At 43.0% G+C, this 25,000-nt stretch overlaps 1 protein-coding gene across 1 annotated transcript in view; it reads left to right on the top strand.

Annotated features, from left to right (window-relative positions):
• Positions 1–24,629, top strand: part of MMP28 (matrix metallopeptidase 28) — an 84,586-nt gene extending 59,957 nt beyond the window's left edge. Inside the window, exons 4-8 of the mRNA XM_040424707.1 lie at positions 14,372–14,590; positions 14,841–15,083; positions 21,094–21,243; positions 22,094–22,261; positions 24,135–24,629. Coding sequence (XP_040280641.1) covers positions 14,372–14,590; positions 14,841–15,083; positions 21,094–21,243; positions 22,094–22,261; positions 24,135–24,508 — 1,154 coding nt within the window. The 3' untranslated portion in view covers positions 24,509–24,629. The remainder of the gene's footprint in view (positions 1–14,371; positions 14,591–14,840; positions 15,084–21,093; positions 21,244–22,093; positions 22,262–24,134) is intronic.
• Positions 24,630–25,000: the final 371 nt, after the last annotated feature.

Genomic DNA, 25,000 nt, shown 5'->3' with positions numbered 1-25,000 from the left:
AAATAAAAAATTAAGTTAACTTACCTGCTCCATAGCTGCCGGTCTCTGTTCTATCTTCAGGACCTGGCAAAAGACCTGTGGTGACATCACTGTGCTCATCACATGGTCCAATCACATGGTCCATCACCATGGTGAGGGACCATGTGATTGGACCATGTGATGTGACGTCACCACAGGTCCTTAGCCGGCAGCTCAACATTACAAAAGAAGACCGAGATCCGCAACTACGCGATCAAGTGGACTCGGTGAGTTAATTTTTTTTATTTTGAACCCCTCCATCACTATTTTACTTTGCATTCTGTATTCAGAATGCTATTATTTTCCCTTATAACCATGTTATAACTTTATTTTTTATTTTTTAACCCATCCATCCGTAATTTACTTTGCATTCTGTATTAAGAATGCTATTATTTTCCCTTATAACCATGTTATAAGGGAAAATAATAAAATCTACACAACACCTAACCCAAACCTGAACTTCAGTGATGAAGTCCGGGTTTGGGTCTGGGTACCAAACATGGCGATTTTTCTCATACGCGTGCAAAACGCATTAAAACGCTTTGCACTCGCTCTGAAAAATCGTGCATTTTACCGCAACGCACCCGCATCTTTTCCGGCCCTAACTAGTTTGAAAGAGGCCTTAGGCTAGTTTCAGATGTGCGTGTTCACTCCGGGTAAGTCAGTACAATTCATTACAGTCGATGTCTGGCAGGGACACACAGCATTATAAATCATTATAATGCCATGAGGTGCTGTCACAGGAGAAGAATTCAGGCCTAGAAATAATGCTCCCACACGGAGCTTGTTTCCTGGAGTGAACACGCTTGTCTGAAACTAGACTAGGGGTATGTTTGAAAATACGCCTACAAAATTCAGCAAGTTTTTTTTTGTGAGGTTTTTTAAGCATATTTTGTTTACCTCAGAACAAAACTGCGTTTTCAGTTTGTGTTTTTTTTATGCGGATCTGCGCCAAAAACCGCATGGCCGCGTACAGAACTGTTTTTGATGCTTCCCATTCATTTCAATAGTAGATTCAGCATGTGTTCCGCCCAGAGATAGGTCATGCTGCTTCTTTTTTCCACGCTTCATTTTTCTATGTGGAAAAAAAACAAGTGTTTCTTCCCATTGCATTGAATGGGAGCCTTTTTTGAGGCATTTTTGGAGCTGATTTTGAGGCAGACACACAAATTAGTGTCTAAAAACTGAACTATAGTTATAGTTTCTTTATTAGGAGTCGTGATTTTAAAGCTACATCCCTGAGTGTCATTCCCATGAGTAATCCACGTACTGATTTATTTGATGTCATTTATCAGTAGCCCTTGAGTGGTGTTGCTCTCTAACTGCTGTACTAAAATGCATCACTAAATATCACAGCCCCCATCCGAAACTGACGCCTGTATGTATAACATCAAAGAGACTGGGATGAGATAGCTGTGGGAAGGATTGAACAGTAGCTGCCAATTACAAAGTGTATGATAACAGGGCAGGAAGAGGGCACTAATAAACCTTTAAGATAAATGGCTGATAAACACGTTACCTGAGGAGCCATTAGCACGCCGCATATTTGGGAGCAAGCCCTGTACCAGGCATATTCAGTGACATTCTCGTGCAGTAGAGTTTATGTTGAAGACCACACCTCACCTTGCAATGAGTAAAGTTCACTGACTCACTGGAGCCTTGAGACCGGATGAGTCCTCGTCTGGAGTGACATTAGATTGGTCATACAGTCAAAATGACTCATCAGTAATATCTCGTACACCACAAATTCTTTTACACTGTAACCAGTGCCGACTGAAATACAGCAAATCAATCGGCTCTTGTTAAGAAGAACTTACACTGGACAATTGTCAATGGTGAACGACTGCCCAAATGATAGTTCATTAGATTCAATGATAAACCATAGCTTCACCACTGATGTTTTACACTGGAAAATTTTCATTTTTCATACTGATGACCTATCCTCCAACACCTTGCACCCCCGCCGATCACCTGTTTGAGAAGGCACCAGCACTTCTGTGAGCACCACAGCCTTCTCCATTCTCACTAAGCACAGAGCTGTACATTGTATAGTGGCTGTGCTTGGTATCGCGCTCAGCCCTATTGAAGTGAATGGGGCTGAGTGCGATACCCTGCACAGCCGCTATACAAAGTACAGCGCTGTGCTTGGTAGCTGCAAGAAGGCCGGGCCTTCTCAAACAGCTGATCAGCGGGGGTCCCGGGTGTCTGATCCCCACGATCAGATACTGAGGACCTATCCTGAGGATAGGTCCTCAGTAGGAAAATCTCAGAAAACCCCTTTAACCAAAGGGGTACCTAATGTAGCAACATCATCTTAATACAGTTTATGGGGAAATTCTACTGCTCGTTTTTCCATATGCACATATGTCACCACAACCTAGGGTTATTCTTCTAGCTATTGCTTATCCACAGCTATATACATGTTGCATTTTGCTTGCTTATATAGAGCCAACATAAGCCACAGCACTTTACTGACATTATCATTGCTGTCCCCAGTGCGACTCAGATCTTAATTCCTAATCTATATGTCTTAGGAGTGTGGGAGGAAACCCATGTAAACACGAGGAGAACATACAAACTCCATGCAGATGTTGTCCTTGGTTGGATTCAAACCTAGGACCCTAGAGCTGCAAGGCACCAGTTCTATCCACTGAACCACCTTAGCATAACTAAATAGGTATTGCTATGAGTGAGATACTATGTAGCAGAGCTACATAGTCCATTGTTGTACAATGTCTCAGTGAAGATGTTTAAGGGTTCGACTGCATGGTGCTGTTGTGGGTGTTCAGGGTGTGGCCGTGCTGCGATCAGGTACCACACAGCAAATTAGGCCACAGCTGTCTCCCATTTAACTAATGAAGACCGCACTGTATAGCCATCCTTCATTGTTAATGGCCTTGCAGCACCTTCAATAACTCGCTGCCATTAACAATGCAGATCAGCTTCGTTACTTAAATAAAAGGCAATTGGATGTGCAGTATTCGACCACAGCACGGCCACACCCTAAACACCCCACGACTGCACTGTATGTTCGTACCCTAAAATAGCCACTGGATTTTTACGTACAAGGAGTATGATAATGTTATAGCTAAAATAAAAAGGGAAAAAAATAAACCAAAACTGTATTGTGTGAATACCCATAGCCATAAGCACATGAATAAACCTAGCACTTTACCTTCAGTTTACAAAGCATATGTTCTACCGTCTCAGTATACATATTGCCCCTGCGGCCCGGTCGCTGCATACCCACAACAGTAGCATGCAGATCATTCAATCTAGCTGGTGATATTATTTTTATTATTGTCCAAATGCAGGACAGTGGTGTTTAGCATGGACTCCTGAGAGTCTTAACTGCATACAATGCCATTGACCCTAGAATCTACAGTAGTAGTGCTAGGTCTCCAACTAGTGCACTCTCACACTTAGACAGTCCACAGATCTCTGCATTCCTACAAGGCTACATTAGATTTAGGCCTCATGCACACGACCGTTGTTATGTTCCGTGTCCGTTGTTCCGTTTTCCGTGATTTTCTGCGGACCCATTGACTTTCAATGGGTCTGTTGAAAACTCGGCTAATGCACCGTTTGTCATCCGCGTCCGTGATCCGTGGTTCCAGTCCGTCAAAAAAATTAACCTGTTCGTGGATCCATTCAAGTCAATGGGTCTGTGAAAAAACACGGAGGCACACAAGATTGTCATCCGCGTCCGTTTTTTTCCTATCATTTGCATGGCAAATTGACTTAGACTTTTTTTTACTTTCCTTTATGTCTGGTGATCCTCCAAAAATAAAGGAAGACACACGGAAACAAAAACGGAAACGGATCACAGAACAACGGAACCCCATTTTGTGGAACGGAACACAACAACGGTCGTGTGCATGAGGCCTAAGACTTCCAACCTTTACTTCATAATCTTAGAATAACATTATCCGGCATGCCACCCATGGCTGTCAGAGCTGATTGCAACTTGCAAGGTCATTTGTGAGAAGAAGGGAGACTATTCCAGTCATGGGGAACACATGTATAATGGTGGTATTCCAGGAGGTAGGGTAGGCGTTCCCACCTTAGGAGAACAAGGTCTCTGCTCTGGAGGTGCTAGGACTGTAGATAATGCAGCAATATTGTGGCCTGTATCAGAAGTTTTGTTGGTAGGAGGCAACAAATATATCCTCAAATAGAATTCCTTTACCTGCCCTTCTTCTTCCCATGCTGAAGGAACAGCTTCAGAGTCCATGAACATAGCAGTGTGCAGGAGCTGGTTTCATACATATCTCTACAGGGCCATGCCCCCAGTTTTCAGTATTATACAGTTGCAAGAAAAAGTATGTGAACCCTTTGGAATCATATGGACCTCTGCACAAATTGGTCATAAAATGTGATCTGATCTTCATCTAAGTCACAACAAATGACAATCACAGTCTGCTTAAACTAATAACACACAAATAATTAAATCTTACCATGTTTTTATTGAACACACCATGTAAACATTCACAGTGCAGGTGGAAAAAGTATGTGAACCCCTAGACTAATGACATCTCCAAGAGCTAATTGGAGTGAGGTGTCAGCCAACTGGAGTCCAATCAATGAGATGAGATTGGAGGTGTTGGTCACAGCTGCCCTGCCCTATAAAAAACACACACCAGTTCTGGGTTTGCTTTTCACAAGAAGCATTGCCTGATGTGAATGATGCCTCGCACAAAAGAGCTCTCAGAAGACCTACGATTAAGAATTGTTGACTTGCATAAAGCTGGAAAGGATTATAAAAGTATCTCCAAAAGCCTTGCTGTTCATCAGTCCACGGTAAGACAAATTGTCTATAAATGGAGAAAGTTCAGCACTGCTGCTACTCTCCCTAGGAGTGGCCGTCCTGTAAAGATGACTGCAAGAGCACAGCACAGACTGCTCAATGAGGTGAAGAAGAATCCTAGAGTGTCAGCTAAAGACTTACAAAAGTCTCTGGCATATGCTAACATCCCTGTTAGCGAATCTACGATGCGTAAAACACTAAACAATAATGAATTTAATAGGAGGATACCACAGAGGAAGCCACTGCTGTCCAAAAAAAACATTGCTGCACATTTACCGTTTGCACAAGAGCACCTGGATGTTCCACAGCAGTACTGGCAAAATATTCTGTGGACAGATGAAACCAAAGTTGAGTTGTTTAGAGGAAACACACAACACTATGTTTGGAGAAAGAGGTACAGCACACCAACATCAAAACCTCATCCCAACTGTGAAGTATGGTGGTGGGGTCATCATGGTTTGGGGCTGCTTTGCTGCGTCAGGGCCTGGACGGATTGCCATCATCGAAGGAAAAATGAATTCCCAAGTTTATCAAGACATTTTGCAGGAGAACTTAAAGGACTTCTGTCACCCCACTAAACTCTTTTCTTTTTTTTTGTGTACTTATAATCCCTATCCTGCCATACATTATGTTATTAATAATTTTTGTTCAGTAGATTTAGCAAAAAACGTACTTTTATGATATGCTAATTACCTTTCTACCAGCAAGTAGGGCGTCTACTTGCTGGTAGCAGCCGCAGAAAACCGCCCCCTCCTTCTGTTGATTGACAGGGCCAGCCGCGATCTCCTCCTCCGGCCAGCCCTGTCAGCATTTCAAAAATTGCGCGCCTGTGTTTATTCGGCACAGGCGCTCTGAGATAAGGAAGCTCGCCTCCTCAGCACTCCCTCAGTGTGCCTGTGCTGATGACGTCACCGAAAGAGGTGACGTCATCCAGCTGAAGCTTAACAGAAGATGGGTGTTACAACAAAACAACGACCCAAAGCTTAGAAGTAAATCAACAACAGAATGGCTTAAACAGAAGAAAATACGCCTTCTGGAGTGGCCCAGTCAGAGTCCTGACCTCAACCCGATTGAGATGCTGTGGCATGACCTCAAGAAAGCGATTCACACCAGACATCCCAAGAATATTGCTGAACTGAAACAGTCTGTAAAGAGGAATGGTCAAGAATTACTCCTGACCGCTGTGCACCTCTGATCTGCAACTACAGGAAACGTTTGGTTGAAGTTATTGCTGCCAAAGGAGGTTCAACCAGTTATTAAATCCAAGGGTTCACATACTTTTTCCACCTGCACTGTGAATGTTTACATGGTGTGTTCAATAAAAACATGGTAACATTTAATTCTTTGTGTGTTATTAGTTTAAGCAGACTGTGATTGTCTATTGCTGTGACTTAGATGAAGATCAGATCACATTTTATGACCAATTTGTGCAGAAAGCCATATCATTCCAAAGGGTTCACATACTTTTTCTTGCAACTGTATAAAGTGCAATATACGGTAATATTTTTTTGTATTTCTATTTTGAAACTTTATGGCCTCTTTCACATGAGCTTATTGAAATCTGACCGTATGCGGGCTCCAGAATATGCACGGATTCTAGATAATATACTATTAAGGTTGTCATCAGTATTGCTTCATAGTATATGCTTCGGATTTCAAACACTGACGGAAATTATACACCCATGTGAATAACCCTATTCGATAACATTAGCAGCAGATTCCAGTACACAAAACACGCTCCATGTACAAATTGTAAATAGGCTCGTCTGAAAGAGGCCTAAGGATATTTCACACTTCTACATGCTTTTAGTCTTTCACTATACTTTAGTTGTGCTAAAAAAGAAATAAAATAGCTGTGGCTGCTGGAGGCATATGCTCAAAAGCTGCTTTCTGAACTGTAAGAATTACATTTTTGCTGAAGCTCATGTCAAAGCATGCCATACTTCGTCGGTGAACACGTCAACCAATTGAGCCAAGATCTTCAGCTGCTGTGACCAGACGTGAATCATATGGCAGAACTAATACTTGACTGCTTTAAGGCTTAACTAGAAAAAAAAACTATATTTTTGAACTTAAAAAGCCTGAATATTGCTTAAAGGGGTTCTGCAGTTCTATTAAACTGATGATCTATCCTCTGGATAGATCATCAGCATCTCATCGGCGGGGGTCTGACACCCAGGACCCCTGCTGATCAGCTGTTTGAGAGGGCAGCAGCGCTGGCAGTAGCGCCGCGGCCTTCTCGCTGTTTACCGCAGGCCCAGTGACGTCACGACTAGTATCACTGGCCTGGGCGGGGCTAAGCTTTGTTCACTTGAATGGACGTGACATCACTGGGCCTGAGGGAAATCGAGAGAAGCCGCTGCCTTCTCAAGCAGCTGATCGGCGGGGGTCCCGGGTGTCGGACCCCCGCCGATCATATGCTGATGATCTAGCCAGAGGATAGATCACCAGTTTAAAAGAACTGCAGAACCCCTTTAACTATGTGCTGTTATTACAGGAGTACAGAATATACATTGGTCATTTGTAGTAACTAGCGCAAAGACAAAGAGATATAACTCGTGATAATAGATGACAATAGGGCTTCATAAAGATGAACATAATACAACTCTGTCTGGGGGCCATATATTTAGTCCCAAGAATTAGATCAGATCCAAACAAGGAAATGATTTACCTGCTTTGGTCTTGAGGGATGCAATCCTTTCCTTGGCACTAAACATATTTCTTGCATACAGACTGCCATTGCCATCCACAACTTAGGGTATATTTGCAAGTGAAATACGTCTGTTTTCAGAACCATTGCAGTCTATGGATCTATTCACATCGCTTTTTTTTTTTTTTTTTTTTTTTAACAGGCCGTGAATAACGGCCATCAAAAAATAGGATCTTATTTTAACAGTTTTTAATGGTATTTTTCCAGAAGACATCTGTGAAAAATTGTGAGTTTTGTCGTTTTTAACGGTCACGTTAATGTACCTTTAAAGGGGTATTCCGGTTAGAGAAAGTGACCCCCTATTCCGCTGGGATAGCCAAATACAGCACTCTGCTATCTCTGGGGCTCCCACAGAAATGAATAGAGTGGCGGTGTACTGCTCCGTCAATTTCAGGGGGGCTCCGCGGTTTATGCAGCCCCTGTTCTCGTCATTGGTCGGGGTCCCAGCAGTAGGACCCCCACCAATCTTATAGTTATCCCCTATCCTGTGGATAATTGATAATGTTCTCTAACAGGAATACTCCTTTAATGCAGCCTAGAATGTTATGCTATCTCAACAATGCTTCAGGAAATCTAACTTACATACTGAAGTCTGGGCATCTGATACTAAGGTCACTAGTCCTCAATGTAGAGCAAAAATATTTGCTTTCTATCATATAATATCCATATTAGACAGAAATGTATACAGGTTTATATCAATCAGTGTTCCCAATGTGTATTTTTTCCCATTCACCTCCCAAATAGGGACAATTAAGAACTGCAGACAATTATATATCATGTAACATATTTATAAAATATACATTTCCATTCTGCAATTTCCAAATATGAGCAAGGACAGTCAGGCGATTGACTGAAAAAAATATGTTTAGGCCTGCAAACTAGTCTATGCCTAACTACAATTACCCAAGTTGTAACTTGTAACCATTTTAATCCAATAAAAAATACACATCATGCTTTTGAGGTAAAACACTGTGTGGTGTCTCTAGGATAAACCAGATAATATGAAAAAGTGGCTGAATGTGACATTGACTGGAAGAAGTCTTGTAATGGCATGTGCAGCCACCGGGGCCACAGGGGCAACACTTGAGGCTACAGTGGGCCAATGGAGGTGGTTGTTCAATTACTCACAGTTAGGAAAGCCTCCCTGGGCCGGCGTACAGTGATGGGGAAGACAGCACTAAATCCCCTGGGGCACTCTCTATTGCAGGGAACACCAGGCAGATGGAAGTTGAGGTGCCCTTGATGGTAGTGGGTATGTTTAGGGTGCTTTGGTGGCTGGGCCCCTGTGTTCGTGATGCCAGCACCGTAAGGTGCAAATGTTGAGAGTAGTAGAAAGGATGAGGAGTCAGTTGTAGTAGAATAGTAGAAAACAGTTGAACATTTACTGAATCAATAGTCTCAGGACAGTAGTTACAGTTCATGTGTGTATATATATATATATATATATATATATATATCAAAGATAATAATCCATATGTTACTTTAGCTGAAATTCTTTAATAAAGGCCTGGCAATTGTCAGTTGAGGAGTTCTCTTAATACTTTGGCTTTAACAGGCAGAATTACAATTCTTGCTGAAGTAGTTTTGCACTAAGTCCACTTTCTAGCACTCGGGTACTGAATATAATTATTTCCTATTTACCTTGAGCCATCCAATAAGGGCATTCTCCCTCGTGACAGGAAAACTCTCTGTTACATTATTTGATGCAGGATGCTCTCCTGAAATATTCAGGTTCACTATGTTCCCAGAAGGCATTTAGTGAAAAAGGACAATTCTGCGCACTAATTATCCAGTTGTGTCCAGGTACCTTTAAGTTTCTCCTGGTCACTGGTTCTTGTGAAGTCCCTTGGCTAGAATCTTCACTAGACTTGCTTTATATCCATACTTAGACTTACTGTCTTGTGCTGGGCTGCTGTGACTCCTTGGTCTGTCATCTCCAGGCTTGATCAGGGCCCAGAGGAAAAAAAGGCAGCTACATTGTAGAACGTGCCTGTTCTTCTTCTACATAGACTTCTTCCTCCTCTCCTGCTACACCCTGAACTAACTGAATTCACTTCCTGTTCTAACACACCCCAAGCTATATATTTTATGTGGCGCCAGCACCACCTAGGGGCGAATAGATGTAATGACAATGCAAGCCTGATATTAGGAAATACAATGCGTTAAATATGACAGCAGCAATTTAAAGTGCCCACATATAGCACATGAGTGGGACACTGCACATGTTCACATCTGCATTGGAGACTCGTTCGTGGCCTTAATCACCAATTCCACCAAAAATTGAAACAAACAGTTCTGCATGAAGGACTTTTTTTCTGCTAAAAAAAAGCAGACCCCTGAATGGAGCAGAACAATGGCAATAACTAGAGGTGAAGTGAATGTGGCCTTAGATTCATTGGTAATGTGTCATCATATGACTATAGACTGTCAAATGTCATTATATTTTATGAGGTTGGTTTATAATTAAGAAAAGAAAGTTGTGGAAATACACACAAAATGTAAGAAAAATAATATTGTGAATATCTGTTTCTTATTCTGTTACAATATAATAGGGACTATATGTATGAAATTACTTTATCCTGCGGAAGAAATATACTTCAGGATTTTGCATATCATATGTTGTCTTCAAATTGGGGCAGCATATAAAAGCCAAATGCAACCCTCCAGTTATTATTTTAAACACTACAATGTATGTATTTTGCATATTATTACTGTTATACCGGCAGTCATTGCCATCCACCAACTCACTCCTCCTGGTGGGTGCAGCCCCTGGAATGCTTATCCAGTCTCCTGCTCCATGGTCCTGGCAGTTCAGTCTGGTCAGTGACTTCCTGCTCATTTTCACTAGGCATCTCCATTCTACTGCTCATCCACTCCATGCAGACTACAGCCTACTCCCAGGGCCGGTGCAAGGAGTTTTGCCGCCCTAGGCAAGATAAAAATTGCCGCCCCCTTATCAGATGATCTGCCCATATCATGACATCATATATCTTCCACCCCTTTCTCAAGAGAGTTATATGTTGCAATAAATCCCCCTATTAAGAATGGTGGAGAATAACTACCATAACTTAAGCCATAGCTAAAGAAACAAGCCTGGGGCGAAAAACAATAAGGGCCCACCCCATGACACTTGATGACTTTTACAGAAGAAACTGTATATTGTGGGGCACGGTGTATGCTATATGTGTATAACATAAACATATTTCATATGAAAACTTACAGTTACTTGGCTTGACCCTTGGGGATCTCGGACACCACTTCAACACTTGGCTGGGGGGCTCGGCGGTGCTGATGTTGTGTTTTATCCTAGTGAGAAAGATTTCATAATAAGGATTTGGAGAAGGGGCAGAGGGATAGCAGAGCAGGGAGAGGCTGGTGCTGCTACTAAGGGGTCATACCATGGGGGGAGTAATAAAGCCCACCATAATGCCCCCCCCCCCCCCCAGTAGAAATAATTCTCCTTATAATGTGCCAGTGCAAAAAATACCCCCTTGAAATGCCCCCAGTTGAGCTAATGTCCCCATAGTGCCCCCATAATGTGCCAGTATAAAATACCCCTATATAGTGCCCCAGTAAATGCCCCAATAGTGCTCCTCTCCCCCCTCCCTCCCTCCTAGTGCCCCCCATAATGTACCAGTATAAAATGCCCCATATATAGTGCCCCAGTAGATGCTCTCAGTGTCCCCCATAATTTGTAAGTATAAAATACCCCATCTCAGTGCCCCCGTAGATAACCCCATAGTACTCCTCTCCCCCCTTCCCCATAGTACCCACCATAATGTGTCCCAGTATAAAATGCCCCTATACAGAGCCCCCATATAAAATAGCCATTCTTTGTGGCCTCAGTAGATGCCCCTATAGTGCCCACCAATAATGTGCCAGTAATAAGTGCCCCCAATGTGCCAGTAATAAGTGCCCTCATAGATGTCCCCCAATAATGTGCCAGTAAAATGTGCCCTCATAGATGCCCCCCAATCATATGCCAGTAAAAAGAGCCCCCCCACCATCATGTGTCAGTAACAAGAGCCCCCCCATATCATGTGCCAGTAGCCAGAGCCCCTCCTATATCATGTGCCAGTAGCAAGAGCCCCCCTATATCATGTGCCAGTAGCCAGAGCCCCGCCTATATCATGTGCCAGTAGCCAGAGCCCCCCCTATATCATGTGCCAGTAGCCAGAGCCCCCCTATATCATGTGCCAGTAGCCAGAGCCCCCCCTATCATGTGCTAGTAGCCTGAGCCCCCATCAACATGTGCTAGTAGCCATAGGCCCCCCTATCATGTGCCAGTAACCATAGGGCCCCCCTATCATGTGCCAGTAGCCATAGGGCCCACCAATCATGTGCCAGTAGCCATAGGGCCCCCCCTATCATGTGCCAGTAGCCATAGGGCCCCCCCATCCCTATCATGTCCCAGTAGCCGTAGCCCCCCCCCCCCGATCATGTGCCAGTAGCCAGAGCCCCCCATCATGTGCCAGCCCAGTAGCCACCAGTATTGACAACAACAAAAAAACACTTATAATTACCTCCATGTCAGCGATGCGATGCAGGCCTCTTCTGGCCTGTGTCCCGCGCTGTACGGGTCAGGGCTCAGGCGCCGCCTGCACCGGCCTAGTGCCTGCAGATTATCAGAGGAAGGGGAAGGGACACACCTCTCCCTCCCCTGCCCTGCTGCACAGCCATCTGTATCTCTGTCCTGAGGACATCGATACAGATGACTGGAGATGAGCGCTTCCACGTTGGAAGCGCTCATCTCCGTGTGACACGTGTCCTGCCTATAGTTAGTTGCGGGCCGGCGCGGGAGGCCCCTAAGGACTCTATGGAAGCGCCGGCCCTGCTTACTAGAGCGGCAGCGCAGCATGAGGGGCGCTGCCAGCTACTTAACCAACGTTTTTTTTTTTAAACCGCACGGTTCCTGCACCCCCTGCTAAATTGCGCCCTAGGCGGCTGCCTAGGTCGCCTTACAGGTGGCGCCGGCCCTGCCTACTCCTTTCTGGTATGCCTTCTTCTGCCCGTAGAGTACATGCACGTGCTTTCTCCGGCTTCTAAAGGTCCAGTGTGCAACAACCTTATCAGTCCCAACCTATGGCACATCTCCCAAGGGTATTTGGGGCACCTTGCCCTGTAGGGAGGTGCCTAAGCAATAGTTCTTTAGGGTCCTGCAAATGTGTGCTGTTATCTTGTTTGACTGCCCATATCTTGTTTGACTGCCCATATACTGACCTCTGAGTTGATTGGATATGATTTTGAAAGACACACCCCTGTTTATATAAGGTCTAATAGCTGACAATGCATATCGGATCAAAAACCAAGCCACGAGGAGGAAAGAACTGCCTGTAGAGCTCAGAGACAGGATTTTATGGAGGCACAGATCTGATGAAGGGTACAAAAATATTCTGCTGCACTGAAAGCTCCCAAGAGCACAGTGGCCTCCATAATTCCTAAATTCTTAAAATTCTTAATTCTTAAATGGAAGAAGTTGGAACAACCAAGACTCTTTCTAAAGCTGGCCGTCCCACCAAACTAAGTAATCTGGGGAGAAGGGCCTTGGTAAGAGAGGTCAATGGTCACTCTGGCTGAGCTCCAAAGATCCTGTGTGGTCCTGTGTGCAGATGTGAGAAACTTCCAGAAGGTCAAACATCACTTCAGCACTCTACCAATCTGAACTTTGTGGTGGACCAGGAAGAAGCCTCTCTTCAATAAAAAACTCATGAAAGCCTGCCTGGAGTTTACAAAAAAGAACCTAAAGGACTCTCAAACTTTGAGAAACAAGATTCTCTGGTCTGATCAAACAAAGAGAACCTTTTGGCCCTTAATTCTAAGGCCCCTTTCACATGGGCGAGTTTTCCGCGCGGGTGCAATGCGTGAGGTGAAGGCATTGCACCCGCACTGAATCCGGACCCATTCATTTCTATGGGACTGTGCACATGAGCGGTGATTTTCACGCATTACTTGTGCGTTGCGTGAAAATCGCAGCATGCTCTATATTGTGTGTTTTTTATGTCAACGCAGGCCCCATAGAAGTGAATTGGGCTGCGTGAAAATCGCAAGCATCCGCAAGCAAGTGCGGATGCGGTGCGATTTTCACACATGTTTGCTAGGTGACGATCGGGATGGGGACCGGATCTTTATTATTTTCCCTTATAACATGGTTATAAGGGAAAATAATAGCATTCTTAATACAGTAAAGTAAATTAGGGCTGGAGGGGTAAAAAATATTTGAAAAAATTAAACTCACCTCATCCACTTGTTCGCGCAGCCCGGCTTGTCTTCTTTCTTCTTCCTTGAGGACCTGGGAGAAAAGGACCTTTGGTGACGTCACTGCGCTCATCACATGATCCATCACCACTCGCGCGGAATAATCGCGCATTTTCCCGCAACGCACACGCGACGCCCGTGTGAAAGAGGCCTAAGTGTCATGTCTGGGGGAAACCAGGCACTGCTCATCACCTGCCCGAAACCATCCCTACAGTGAAGCCTAATGGTGGTGACATCATGCAATGACTGGGAAAGGGAGACTGCACGATTCAGATTTTCTTGAAACCTGACCAAAGTATGGAGATATCAATACCAGACTTGAATAACATGGAGCCATGACACTGTTATTGTGCATATGGCCTGAGCAGCAGCTTTTTGTTTTGTTTAGGTCAGGACTATATGACTTTAGGAAACTAGTTCTTAGATTCAGTTATATTGATAAATTGCTATTTTGCACTTTATAGGTTTAATATATGTTAACTTTTCATGTTCATGAGCAGTAATATTTGAAACCTCTTGATGCCAGTCTGTTCCGCTGGACTTTATTATCTTTACTAATCTTCTTTTTCTCTGTATTACAGGTAAGTGGTATAAACGTCATCTAACCTATCAGATTCTGAACTGGCCTTGGTATCTGTCTCAGCATCAAGTGCGGCTGGCAGTTAAAGCAGCATTTCAGCTGTGGGGTAATGTCTCTTCTCTGACCTTCTCAGAAGCAGGAGGAGATTCTGCAGATATTCGCCTGGCATTCTTTGATGGAGAGCACAATGATGGTGCCAGACATGCATTTGATGGACCAGGTACTATGCCATTCCTTCCTGTAAGCTTTGACTATAAATATATTGCTGTAGTGTAATGTTTTGAAGCCTTGGATACCTACTAATGATAAAAAAGTTTGACTGCTTACCTATACTCCATAGTTATATTGAGTCATGGTCATCTTATGGACCAAATTGTAATAAAAGATATTTTATAGGGTTATGAATGTATAGTGCTTGTTAAGGTTACTTATCGTTCAGCTCAATAACTGGTTTTATGTCTTTGTAATAGGTGGCGCTTTGGCACATGCCTTCTTTCCAAGACGAGGAGAGGCTCACTTTGACAATGCTGAGCATTGGTCATTGAATGGAAAGGGCAGGAATCTATTTGTTGTCTTGGCACATGAAATTGGGCACACACTTGGACTCCAACACTCACCCTTCAAAAATGCCCTTATGTCTCCATACTACAAGAAGCTAGGCAAAGAATATGTGCTGAACTTCGATGATATTTTGGCTATCCAAACACTCTATGGTACATCCTCATTGTTTATCCGTTGTGAACAGGTTGCCTTTTACACATGATTTCCCATTTTAGCAATGAATACTTGACTTATACGCAGCTTTGTGACCAATTAGAAGATGAACCTACATCCTATGAGCATTCATCCCAACAGAGTTTCATTATTTGTCAGCAGCACACCTGTTTAGTAAGGGCTTATTCACACGACTGTATGCAGGGCCTTCTTTAACGTGGGGCAAAAGGGGCAGCTTCCCCGGGCCCAGTTGCTCCTGGGGGGCCCAAGGCAGCTGTCTCTTGAGCCCCGCTGGCCACTAGTGACATGGGGGGGGCGGCGGCAGGGCACAGGGAGATGAGCGCTTCCATTGTGGAAGTGCTCATCTCCATAGTCATCTGCATCGCTGTCCTCAGGAAAGCGATACAGATGGAAGTGCTGCGGGGTGGGGCGGGGGAGGGAGAGGCGTCTCCCTTACCCGTTCCTCTGATAGGCTGCAGGCCTACATCACATCACTGCCAGCTTGATGGAGGTAAGTATAAGTGTTTTTATATATATATATATATATATATATATATATATGGTACTACTTACTACTGGCACATGATTGGGGAGCATCTGTGGGGGAACTTGTTGCTGGCACATGATTAGGGGGTATCTATGGGGGCACCTGTTACTGGCACATGATTGGGGGGCATCTATGGGGGCACTTGTTACTGGCACATGATTGGGAGGCATCTATGGGGGCACTTGTTACTGGCACATGATTGGGGGGCATCTATGGGAGCACTTGTTACTGGCACATGATTGGGGGCATCTATGGGGGCACTTGTTAGTGGCACATGATTGGGGGGCATCTATAGGGGCACTTGTTACTGGCACATGATTGGGGGGGTATCTATGGGGGCACCTGTTACTAGCACATGATTGGGGGGTATCTATGGGCCACCTGTTACTGGCACATGATTGGGGGGCATCTATTGGGGTACTTGTTACTGGCACATGATTGGAGGGCATCTATGGGGGCACTTGTTACTGTCAGATTATTGGGGGCATCTATGGGGGCACATCTTACTGCCACATTATTGGGGGGCACAGAGGGGGCATCTATGGGGGCACTTCTTACTGGCACATTATTGGTGGCACTTTTTACTGGCTCATTATTGGGTGGCTCTATGGGGGCACTTCTTATTGGCACATTATTGGGGGCACTATGGGGCCTCTACTGAGGCCACAAAGAAGGGGTATTTTATATGGGGGAAGGGGGGGAGAGGAACACTATGGGGTCTTGTACTGAGGCCACAAAGAAGGGGTATTTTATATGGGGGGGCTCTGTACAGGGGTATTTTATACTGAGGCACATTATGGTGGGTACTATGGGAAAGGGGAGAGAGGAGTACTATGAACTCATCTATGGGGGGCACTAAGAAGGGGTATTTTATACTTGCAAATTATGGGGGACACTGAGGGCATCTACTGGGGCACTATATATGGAGCATTTTATACTGATACATTATGGGGGCACTAGGAAGAAGTGGGGAGAGGAGCACTATGGGGCGTTTACTGGGGGCACTATATAGGGGTATTTTATACTGGCACATTATGGGGGCACTATGGGGATATTAGCTCAACTGGAGGCATAAAAGGGGGTATTTTTTGCACTGGCACATTATTAGGAGAATTATTACTACTGGGGGGCATTATGATGGGCTTTATTACTACTGGAGGTCTATGGGGAACATGATTACTAGTATGGGCACTATGGGAGCATTATTACTTCTGGGGCACAGTGGGGACATGTTGGGGGCACTGTAGGAGCACTATTACTATCATGTGTGCTCTAGCAGAGAATGATTCCTATTGGTGGGACTTTTGGGAGCACTATTACTGTGGGGGCACCTTGGCACAGTATCAGCTTACCACAATTATTTTTGGGGGACGTTATGTTTACACTATTAGTGTCAGGGGCATTATTTTCTGGGCGCAGTTATTTTAGGGCACTGTGTGCCAATAATTATTGAAGGGCACTATCTGCATGGTACTATTATTATCAGGGGGTTTATCTGTTTCTGCAGTATAGTATTGGGGAGCACAGTGGCACAGTATTGGGGGTGGTAGGATGATTTGTCCAGAAGATGGGATGATGATGGAAAAGTAGTAAACTAAGATTTTGTTTGTCAAACTGCAAAGACGAGAAATGGCTGAAAAATGGTGGTCTGGTCTGAAAGTAGAAGATGAGGAAAGAGAACATCTACATCAAAGAGACGTCACTGGATGTAAGAGGTATGTGGCGCTGTATTACCCTGTATGTAGGGGTGGATGGAGGGGTTAGTAGTACAGTACTATCTGCACATTGTAAAAAAATAAACAATCTGCAAAATACTATATATTTGTGTCAGAAGTTGTGCTTTTTTAATTTTTAGAATAATGATACTATATTAAGGGACACTATAGTCACCAGAACTACAACAGCTAAACGTAGTAGTTCTGTTGTCTATAGCATATCTCTGCAAGCTTTTTTTTTTTCGAAAAAAAGGCAGTATTTACATTACTGCCAAGGAACACATCTAGTAGCAACTCATTATTATTAAAGTTTACTACTCTACGAGGTGTGTGGATTTGTGTGTGTGTGTGTGTGTGTTGTTGTGGTGGAGGGTGTGATTGCATGCTAGGGTGTGGGAAGGCGGGATCCAGGGGGCCCAAGTAAATTCTTGCCCAGGGTCCAATCAATATTAAAGACGGCCCTAAATGTATGGTTGCTGTGCCCGTGTTGCAGACCGCAAATAGTGGTCCACAAAACATGGGGACCGGCCATGTGAGCTCCACATTGCAGCTGTGGACCCATTGACTTGAATGGGTCCACGAGCCACAAGATAGGCAAAAGACAGGACATGTCCTATCATTTGCGGTGCGGAGGCATGGATCAGAAGCCCATAGAAACACTTGAAAGACCTTCCGTCGGATTTCGGGTTCTTGTGGATCGCGGACCCATTCAAGACAATCTCAACGCAGCACGGAGTTCACACGGCCAATACCCATGTTTTGCGTCTGCAACACAGACACAGCAGCCATATGGTCGTATTAATGGGCCCTTAGTGTGATATACTGCTGACAAATCATGATTTATTTAGCTTTTTTTCTGTCACATAAATGATTGGATCACCCAACATATGAGTTTTCTGCCCGTTTGTCAGTGGCGCATTTACATAGGCCATTTATCGGAAATCAATATTTTAAAGTGTTCTTTCCAGATCATTGGCCTAATCTGACCATGTAAATGGGACTTTAACGAACATGGATGTTAACAGTGAGATCAGTGGGGATAACGGTGTACGACTGTGCCGACTGTATAAAATGATAGACATACAGCTGAGTTTTAAAATGAAAATTTTAATTGTTACAAAAAATTGAAATGTTAGAAACAGAAAAGGGGAACTGTGAATGAAACTAGTGTCTCTCTCTCTTGAGTAGGATGCTTAATCTCTAATTAATGATCATCTCTCTGCACCCAGAATGAAAGAACTCATTGTCTTACCATCTAGGCTTTATCCTGGACAGTAGCTGTGTTTTTTTTTTTTTATACATAACTTTTATAGTTTGGGTGGTTGTGTTAGAGCAGAATTATCTATTTTTCTTTGCCATTCCTATTATTCAAGCATCAGCAGTGTCCAGATGCACTCCAACTAATTACAAGACCTGAAGTTGCATCAATAACTATTAAAGGGCATTTGTCAGCAGTATCAACCCTATTAAACCATCCATAATGCCTGGTAGGGCTGACCCTGCTGATTAAAAATATAGCTTTCTTTGCTAGATCCATTGCTGCATTTAGGAGAAATAAATGTTTCTACAAATATGCAAATTAGGGCTTAAGTGCACCGAGGACATGGCCATAGCCCAGGGATGGCCAACCTCAGGCTCTCCAGCTGTTGCAAAACTACAATTCCCAGAATGCCTAGATTGCCTACAGCTATCAGCCTACATCAGGGCATGGTGGGAGTTGTAGTTTTACAACAGCTGGAGCGCCGCAGGTTGGCCATCCCTGCCATAGCCACTCGCTGTACCTTAGCTCAGTGTTCCATGGACAATCCCCCTCCACCTGGACACCTGGCCCTGTCAAACAAATGAAGAGCGAGTGCCAGGGAAGCAGAGCAAAGGAGCTAGAAACTTAAACCCTAGTTTGCATATTCTTAAAATTACTTATTTTTTCCTAAATGCAGCAGCAGATCAGGGGGTGAAAGGTATGGTTTAAATCAGCAAGGTCAGCCCTACCAGGCATTATGGCTGGTTTAAAGGGGTTCTCCGGGCTTTTACTATGGATGACCTATCCTCAGGATAGCGATAGAAAAAAGTTGCAGAGCAGCACAAATAGACCTCTCGACCAAACCGGAATGCACCAGCCACGATAGGACCACAGATCCACAGTAGTCCCAGGAACAGTAGTAGATAGTAAAAAGGTTCACAGCAGAAGGTCCGGTGTGACTATTTATGCGGAGCCAAGAGTGCACACACAAAGAGATACGACGTTTCATACTTGATAAAGGCTACTGCGTAGCCGAAATGTCGTATCTCTTTGTGTGTGCACTCTTGGCTCCCAATAAATAGTCACACCGGACCTGCTGCTGTGAACCTTTTTGCTATCTACTACTGTTCTCCGAATAGGTCATCAATATCAGATCGGCGGGGGTCTAAAACCCGTCACCCCCACCGATCAGCTGTATGAAGGGAAAGTGTGCGCCGTGTGCACATACCGTATGTCTTCTCTCTTCCTGCTCGCTGCTGCTATGTCTATGGTGAGAAGGGAGATGACACTGCGGATAGGTCGTCAATATTAAAAGCCCGGAGAACCCCTTTAATAGAGTTGATCCTGCTGAGAGGTGCCCTTCAAAAACATTATTAGTTAGTTATGTTTTCATAATGTGTTTGAAGCAATTTTAGTTTGTGAATAAAAGGGGTTGTCCCAGGATAAACACTTCTCCCCTAGCCACAGTATAGGGTACGTCTGACTGTTGGGACCCCTGACGGTCATTATGGGATCATCTGCCTCACATAAAGCACTCCTCTATTTCCAACAGTCCCATGGAGCTGAACAAATTGGCAGTGCACAAACGTGACCACCGCTCAATTCAAATGAAGGAACACAGGGCCACGGTTCTCATGATCAGTCGGACCCCTGCCAATCAGACACTTCTCTCCTCCTCTCCTGTCGATAGGAGAAAAGTGTTTATTGTGGGATAGTAATAGTGTGAAAATACGCAAAGATACATTATTTTATTAAAAATACTTAATATGGCTTTTATGACGGCATGTGTGGACCATATAACTCCTTGCATGGAGCTTTGCGACCTCTTTGGACAACTGTGTATAAAAAAACCTTGGAGGGAAATTGGAGGCATAGAGAGGTACAGTAGAGGTCTCACGCTGTGATACTATGAGCATGTGAAGGAGCTCTCATTTATTCTTAGCAGATACAAATACAATTCATTACTAACAGGAAAGCATACAGCCATGTAATCTCCATGAAGCAGTAGCCAAAATTCCCAAAATGGGACCAACGAGTGCTGATACGTATAAAATATTCACTGTTATAGGTACATAGGTCTAAGATAAGAATTTGTAGTAAGCTTTATGGACTGGGTTTTCATGGCGAACCAGCCATGGAATAGCCTGTTGTCAGAATGCTCAATGCCAGTTGTCAGTGGCATAATAAAGCACACTTTCATAGGACACTGGAACTTTGGCGATAGTCTGTTGAATGAATATGGGTTTGTGGGATGTCAGGAGAATACTTCCAGACCTGTAGGTTGAGGAGAGAAAACAGGCTGGTCTGGTTTTTATGGTCTGGGCTGCATCCCTTAGTCATGTAAAGGACATCACTTGAGCTCTATGTAAATCCTTGTTATGTTCAAGTATCTAGATCCCTCGCTCCATATCAGTGAGCATGGTTATGGAATTAGATGTGCAATATGGAAATAAAGATGTGATATTGCCAGGTCCACAGACTTGACGCCTTTTCTTTTTTTAAATCAGGGGCTCCCTCTAGTGGCAAACTTGTGCAGCGCCCTGGAAAGGATTTTTTCATGTTTGAAGACTGGAGTGCAGAAAACAGTGAAGTAGAACTGTCCAGAACTAAAAGAAAAGGCTATTATTGTCAATCCATGTTTGACGCCATTACATGGGGTAAGCACCGAAAAGTACAAACGTCATTGGATTTATTAATTGATGTATAAAAACAGCATCATGGGTGGAAGTAAAAAGAAAAAAAAAAAAAGAAAATTATTTCATTTACAAACCCTAAATTGTTGCTGCAGCAAAAAAAAAAGAGAAATTAAAAATGCACATTTACCTTGCAGCTCCCATACCATTTTCACCTAAGACAGGGATGCCCAACCTGTGGCCCTCCAGCTGTTCCAAAACTACAACTCCCAGCATGCTGGGACATTCTACAGCTATCAGCCTACAGCAGGGCATGGTGGGAGTTGTAGTTTTACAACAGCTGGAGGGCTGCAGGTTGAGGACCTAAGACACCTAAAAATCTGCCTGCGTATAAGACACTGTATCTCCTGGCTATGTTGCTGCATGACTAGATTTCATTCATTGGTCTGACTTTTTTTGCAATTTTATACAACATTTTCTCCAGTAAACTTAGAAGTGCAATTTTTGAGTGTTTTTTTTTTTTTTTTGCCCAGTCCCACATCATATTCAATATTATATTATACTATAGTATCCTATATTATTATATATATTTTTAATTTGCAGACTGATTTTTGAGTCTATTACTTTCTGTTTTTGATTGAACACCGGTAATATTTATTCTTGCCATTCCCCGTGTGTATATTTATTTATAAATAATATATTTTTTAGACATAGTTATTACATAATTCTATATGATATAGGGCTGTTAAGGGGTTGTGTAATAACATTGTTATGATGTTCTGAATAATATAAAATAGAGCTGCAGGTTTTGCGTTTCTATGTAAATATAGATTATCCCACTTCATAATTATGCTCATATATATTTTCTGCACAGATTTGAAGCAAACATTGTACATCTTCAAAGGTCGTAATTATTGGATGATGTCTCCAAATGGGAATGTCTCTGAGCCACAGTTTACACAACAAAGGTGGAAAAAGTTGCCCGCATTTATAGAAGCTGCAGCGGTGTCAGGATCAGATGGAAAATTCTACTTCTTCAAAGGTTCGTAAAACATTATCTGACCACCAGAAAATAGTGGTGGATTTATTTAATGAATTAATAATACTTAACATGTACTTCAAAATTCATAATAACTTTATTTAAACCTGTTCTAAATGTTCTGAATTTTTTTTTTTTTATAATTTGTATTTTATTAGATTTTTTCTAGTGTCATAGACACAAGAAGTTCAGGTACTAATTGCGCTTTAGAATCCATACTCCCTTACACTGCTGCTAGGAAAACAAAACAAAAAAAAGTAAAGCATATTAAAAAAAATATTTCAGCACATTTAGAATAGGTTTAAATAAAGTTATTATGAATATTTAGCTACACTTTAAGGACACTTTCACATCTGGGAGGATCTCAAAACCGGAATTAAACGGATCCCTGCCATTTAATACATCTGGATGCATCCCTTTCAGCCGGTTGTATTAAATCAAAACTGAACAAACCAGATTCGGTATGAAAATCATTGAAAGTCAATGGGCACCAGATCCGTTTCTTCGCCAACAAAAAAAATGGATCTGGCACAATTGACTTATATTGATTTTCATGCCGGATCCAGGTTGTTCCGTTTTGCAAACCGGACACAAAACCACAGCTTGCGGCAGTTTTGTGTCCGGCATCAAAGCGCAACAAAATGGAACGGATGCATGCATATGCATTCTGATCAGTTTTGTCCCCATTGACAATGAATGGGGACAAAACTGAACTTTTTCATTCTGGTATTGAGTTCCTCTGCTGGATCTCAAAACCGGAATTGAAAACGCAGATGTGAAAGTATCCTATATTTGGCACGTCTTCAGGCAGTCCATGCACCATAAAATCAAATCTTCGTCAGCTATGAGCTGGCATACATTTGAACTATAATTCACACCAACTTCTTCCTTAGATAGTAAATTTGTCAGGCAGTTGGAAGCAAAGTTCCCTTCTGCTAAGGTTAGTTTCACAGTCACCTCAGTCTGTTCTATGCCAGAACGGCCTGCTGGAGTTCTCCAGATCTGGTATTGCTGGATACTGCCACTTGCCCGCCGGACCCCATTGACTATAATAAGAATATAACAAATATGATGGGAATTGCTAAAAAAAAAAAAACGCTGCACGTAGCAATTTTTGTCAAGCCATTTCCCCAAATTCTATGCTGGAACAGCCTGCCGGAGAGCAAAGATAGAGATGTAAAGAATAGCCTAAGCACCACCTGCTGAGAGTAGAGTAAAATTTTAGCACAAAATGTTGCAACTTTTGTACACCAGAAATTCCCACCTTGACAGTTTTAAAATTGTATTTTAGTGCATTTTGCACCATTTCTGCTGCCTTGTAAATTAATAAATTATAAGATATTATTGATAAATCTCACTCGCATCATCGCATTAGCTGCTACATAATACCGTCTGGCCTTAATTAGGGACCTTCGTCTCCTTTAATAGAACAAGAGCGTACATAAACATAGAGATAAAATCACTCATGCAAACACTACTCAGAACTTATGCACACAAGGCACCGGCCACACAGAGACCTAAGGGTGCTGACACTAGTAAGCAAAACATTAAGGTGTCATGGGAACCAATCCTAATTGCCAACTCTGGAAAAGGAGGCCTTTGTTGTGGTCACCAGGAATTAATAACCAGGATCTATTGCCTCTAGCATCAATTAGCTCTGTTCTCGACATGTTTTCTGGACTGCTAAATAGACATATTGCAGATTATTAGTGCAAGGATTACAAGACAATTTATATAATACTTTAATAGGGTAGACATTTGTCAGTTTCCTTCTCCATATGTCTGACCCTGTCTTCAACATTTTAAATCAGTAGTTGACAGATAGTTCTATAACTTTATAAAGTTACGTGTTTCGATTATTTGTCTTGTTTTCCAGGTGGTAGATATTGGAGATACCAAGGTTCCAAGCTAGAGGTTGGCTTTCCTCGTAAATGCAGCGATCATGGACTCCCACGCCATCCGGACACAGCTCTATATTTTCAGCCACTCGGACATTTGGTTGTTTTCAAAAGGGACAAGTACTATGTTCTTAATGAGAAATCACTGACAGTGGAGCCATATTACCCACGAAGTCTTCAAGACTGGAAAGGTGTTCCTCACAATACTAATGCAGCACTGAACCATCCAAATGGCTCAATCTATTTTTTCAGAGGTGAAAACTACTGGATATTTGACCAAGGCAGCCTGAAAGTCACTGCTTCTGGGAAGTGGATGCAAGACTTATCTTGGTTTGGCTGCCAAAATTCTTGATGCATAATAATTTGTAATTGACTCTAAAACATGAATTGTCAAACACCACTGTATTAAATGGGGACTAGGAGATCGTTTCTAATTGATCATCCAGATAAAACGCACAATAAAGTAATGGTGACAAATCATTTCTGAAAGTGGCTCTACTCATTAATTTATGCTTACGTTGCTGCTGATATTTCCTACTTAAAGGGGTTATCCCATGACAAATGTAAAAAATGAAAACCGGACATCTTATAGTACACGACATTCTCTTTCTAACAAAGCTAGAACCAGCCATGTACCTCACATGGATCCAGAGATCTCCCCATTCATTGTTCTGCTAGATTTTTATCAAGCTGACAGCTCAAGGGGAGTGTCTTTCCTGCTGCAGTTAAGGGGCCGTGTCTCAGCTCTCCCTATCACAGCTCAGGAGGCAGTTGAAGGATGAAACTGAGGATGTGCGACCTTCTCAGTGAGCAGGTCAAAGAAAGAAGTAAAAAACAAACTGCA

Source organism: Bufo bufo, chromosome 3 (genome assembly GCF_905171765.1).
Source record: "Bufo bufo chromosome 3, aBufBuf1.1, whole genome shotgun sequence".
Classification (NCBI taxonomy): Eukaryota; Metazoa; Chordata; class Amphibia; order Anura; family Bufonidae; genus Bufo; species Bufo bufo.
The sequence above is the reverse complement of the archived record's forward strand: the minus strand, read 5'-3'. Positions and strand labels throughout refer to the sequence as shown.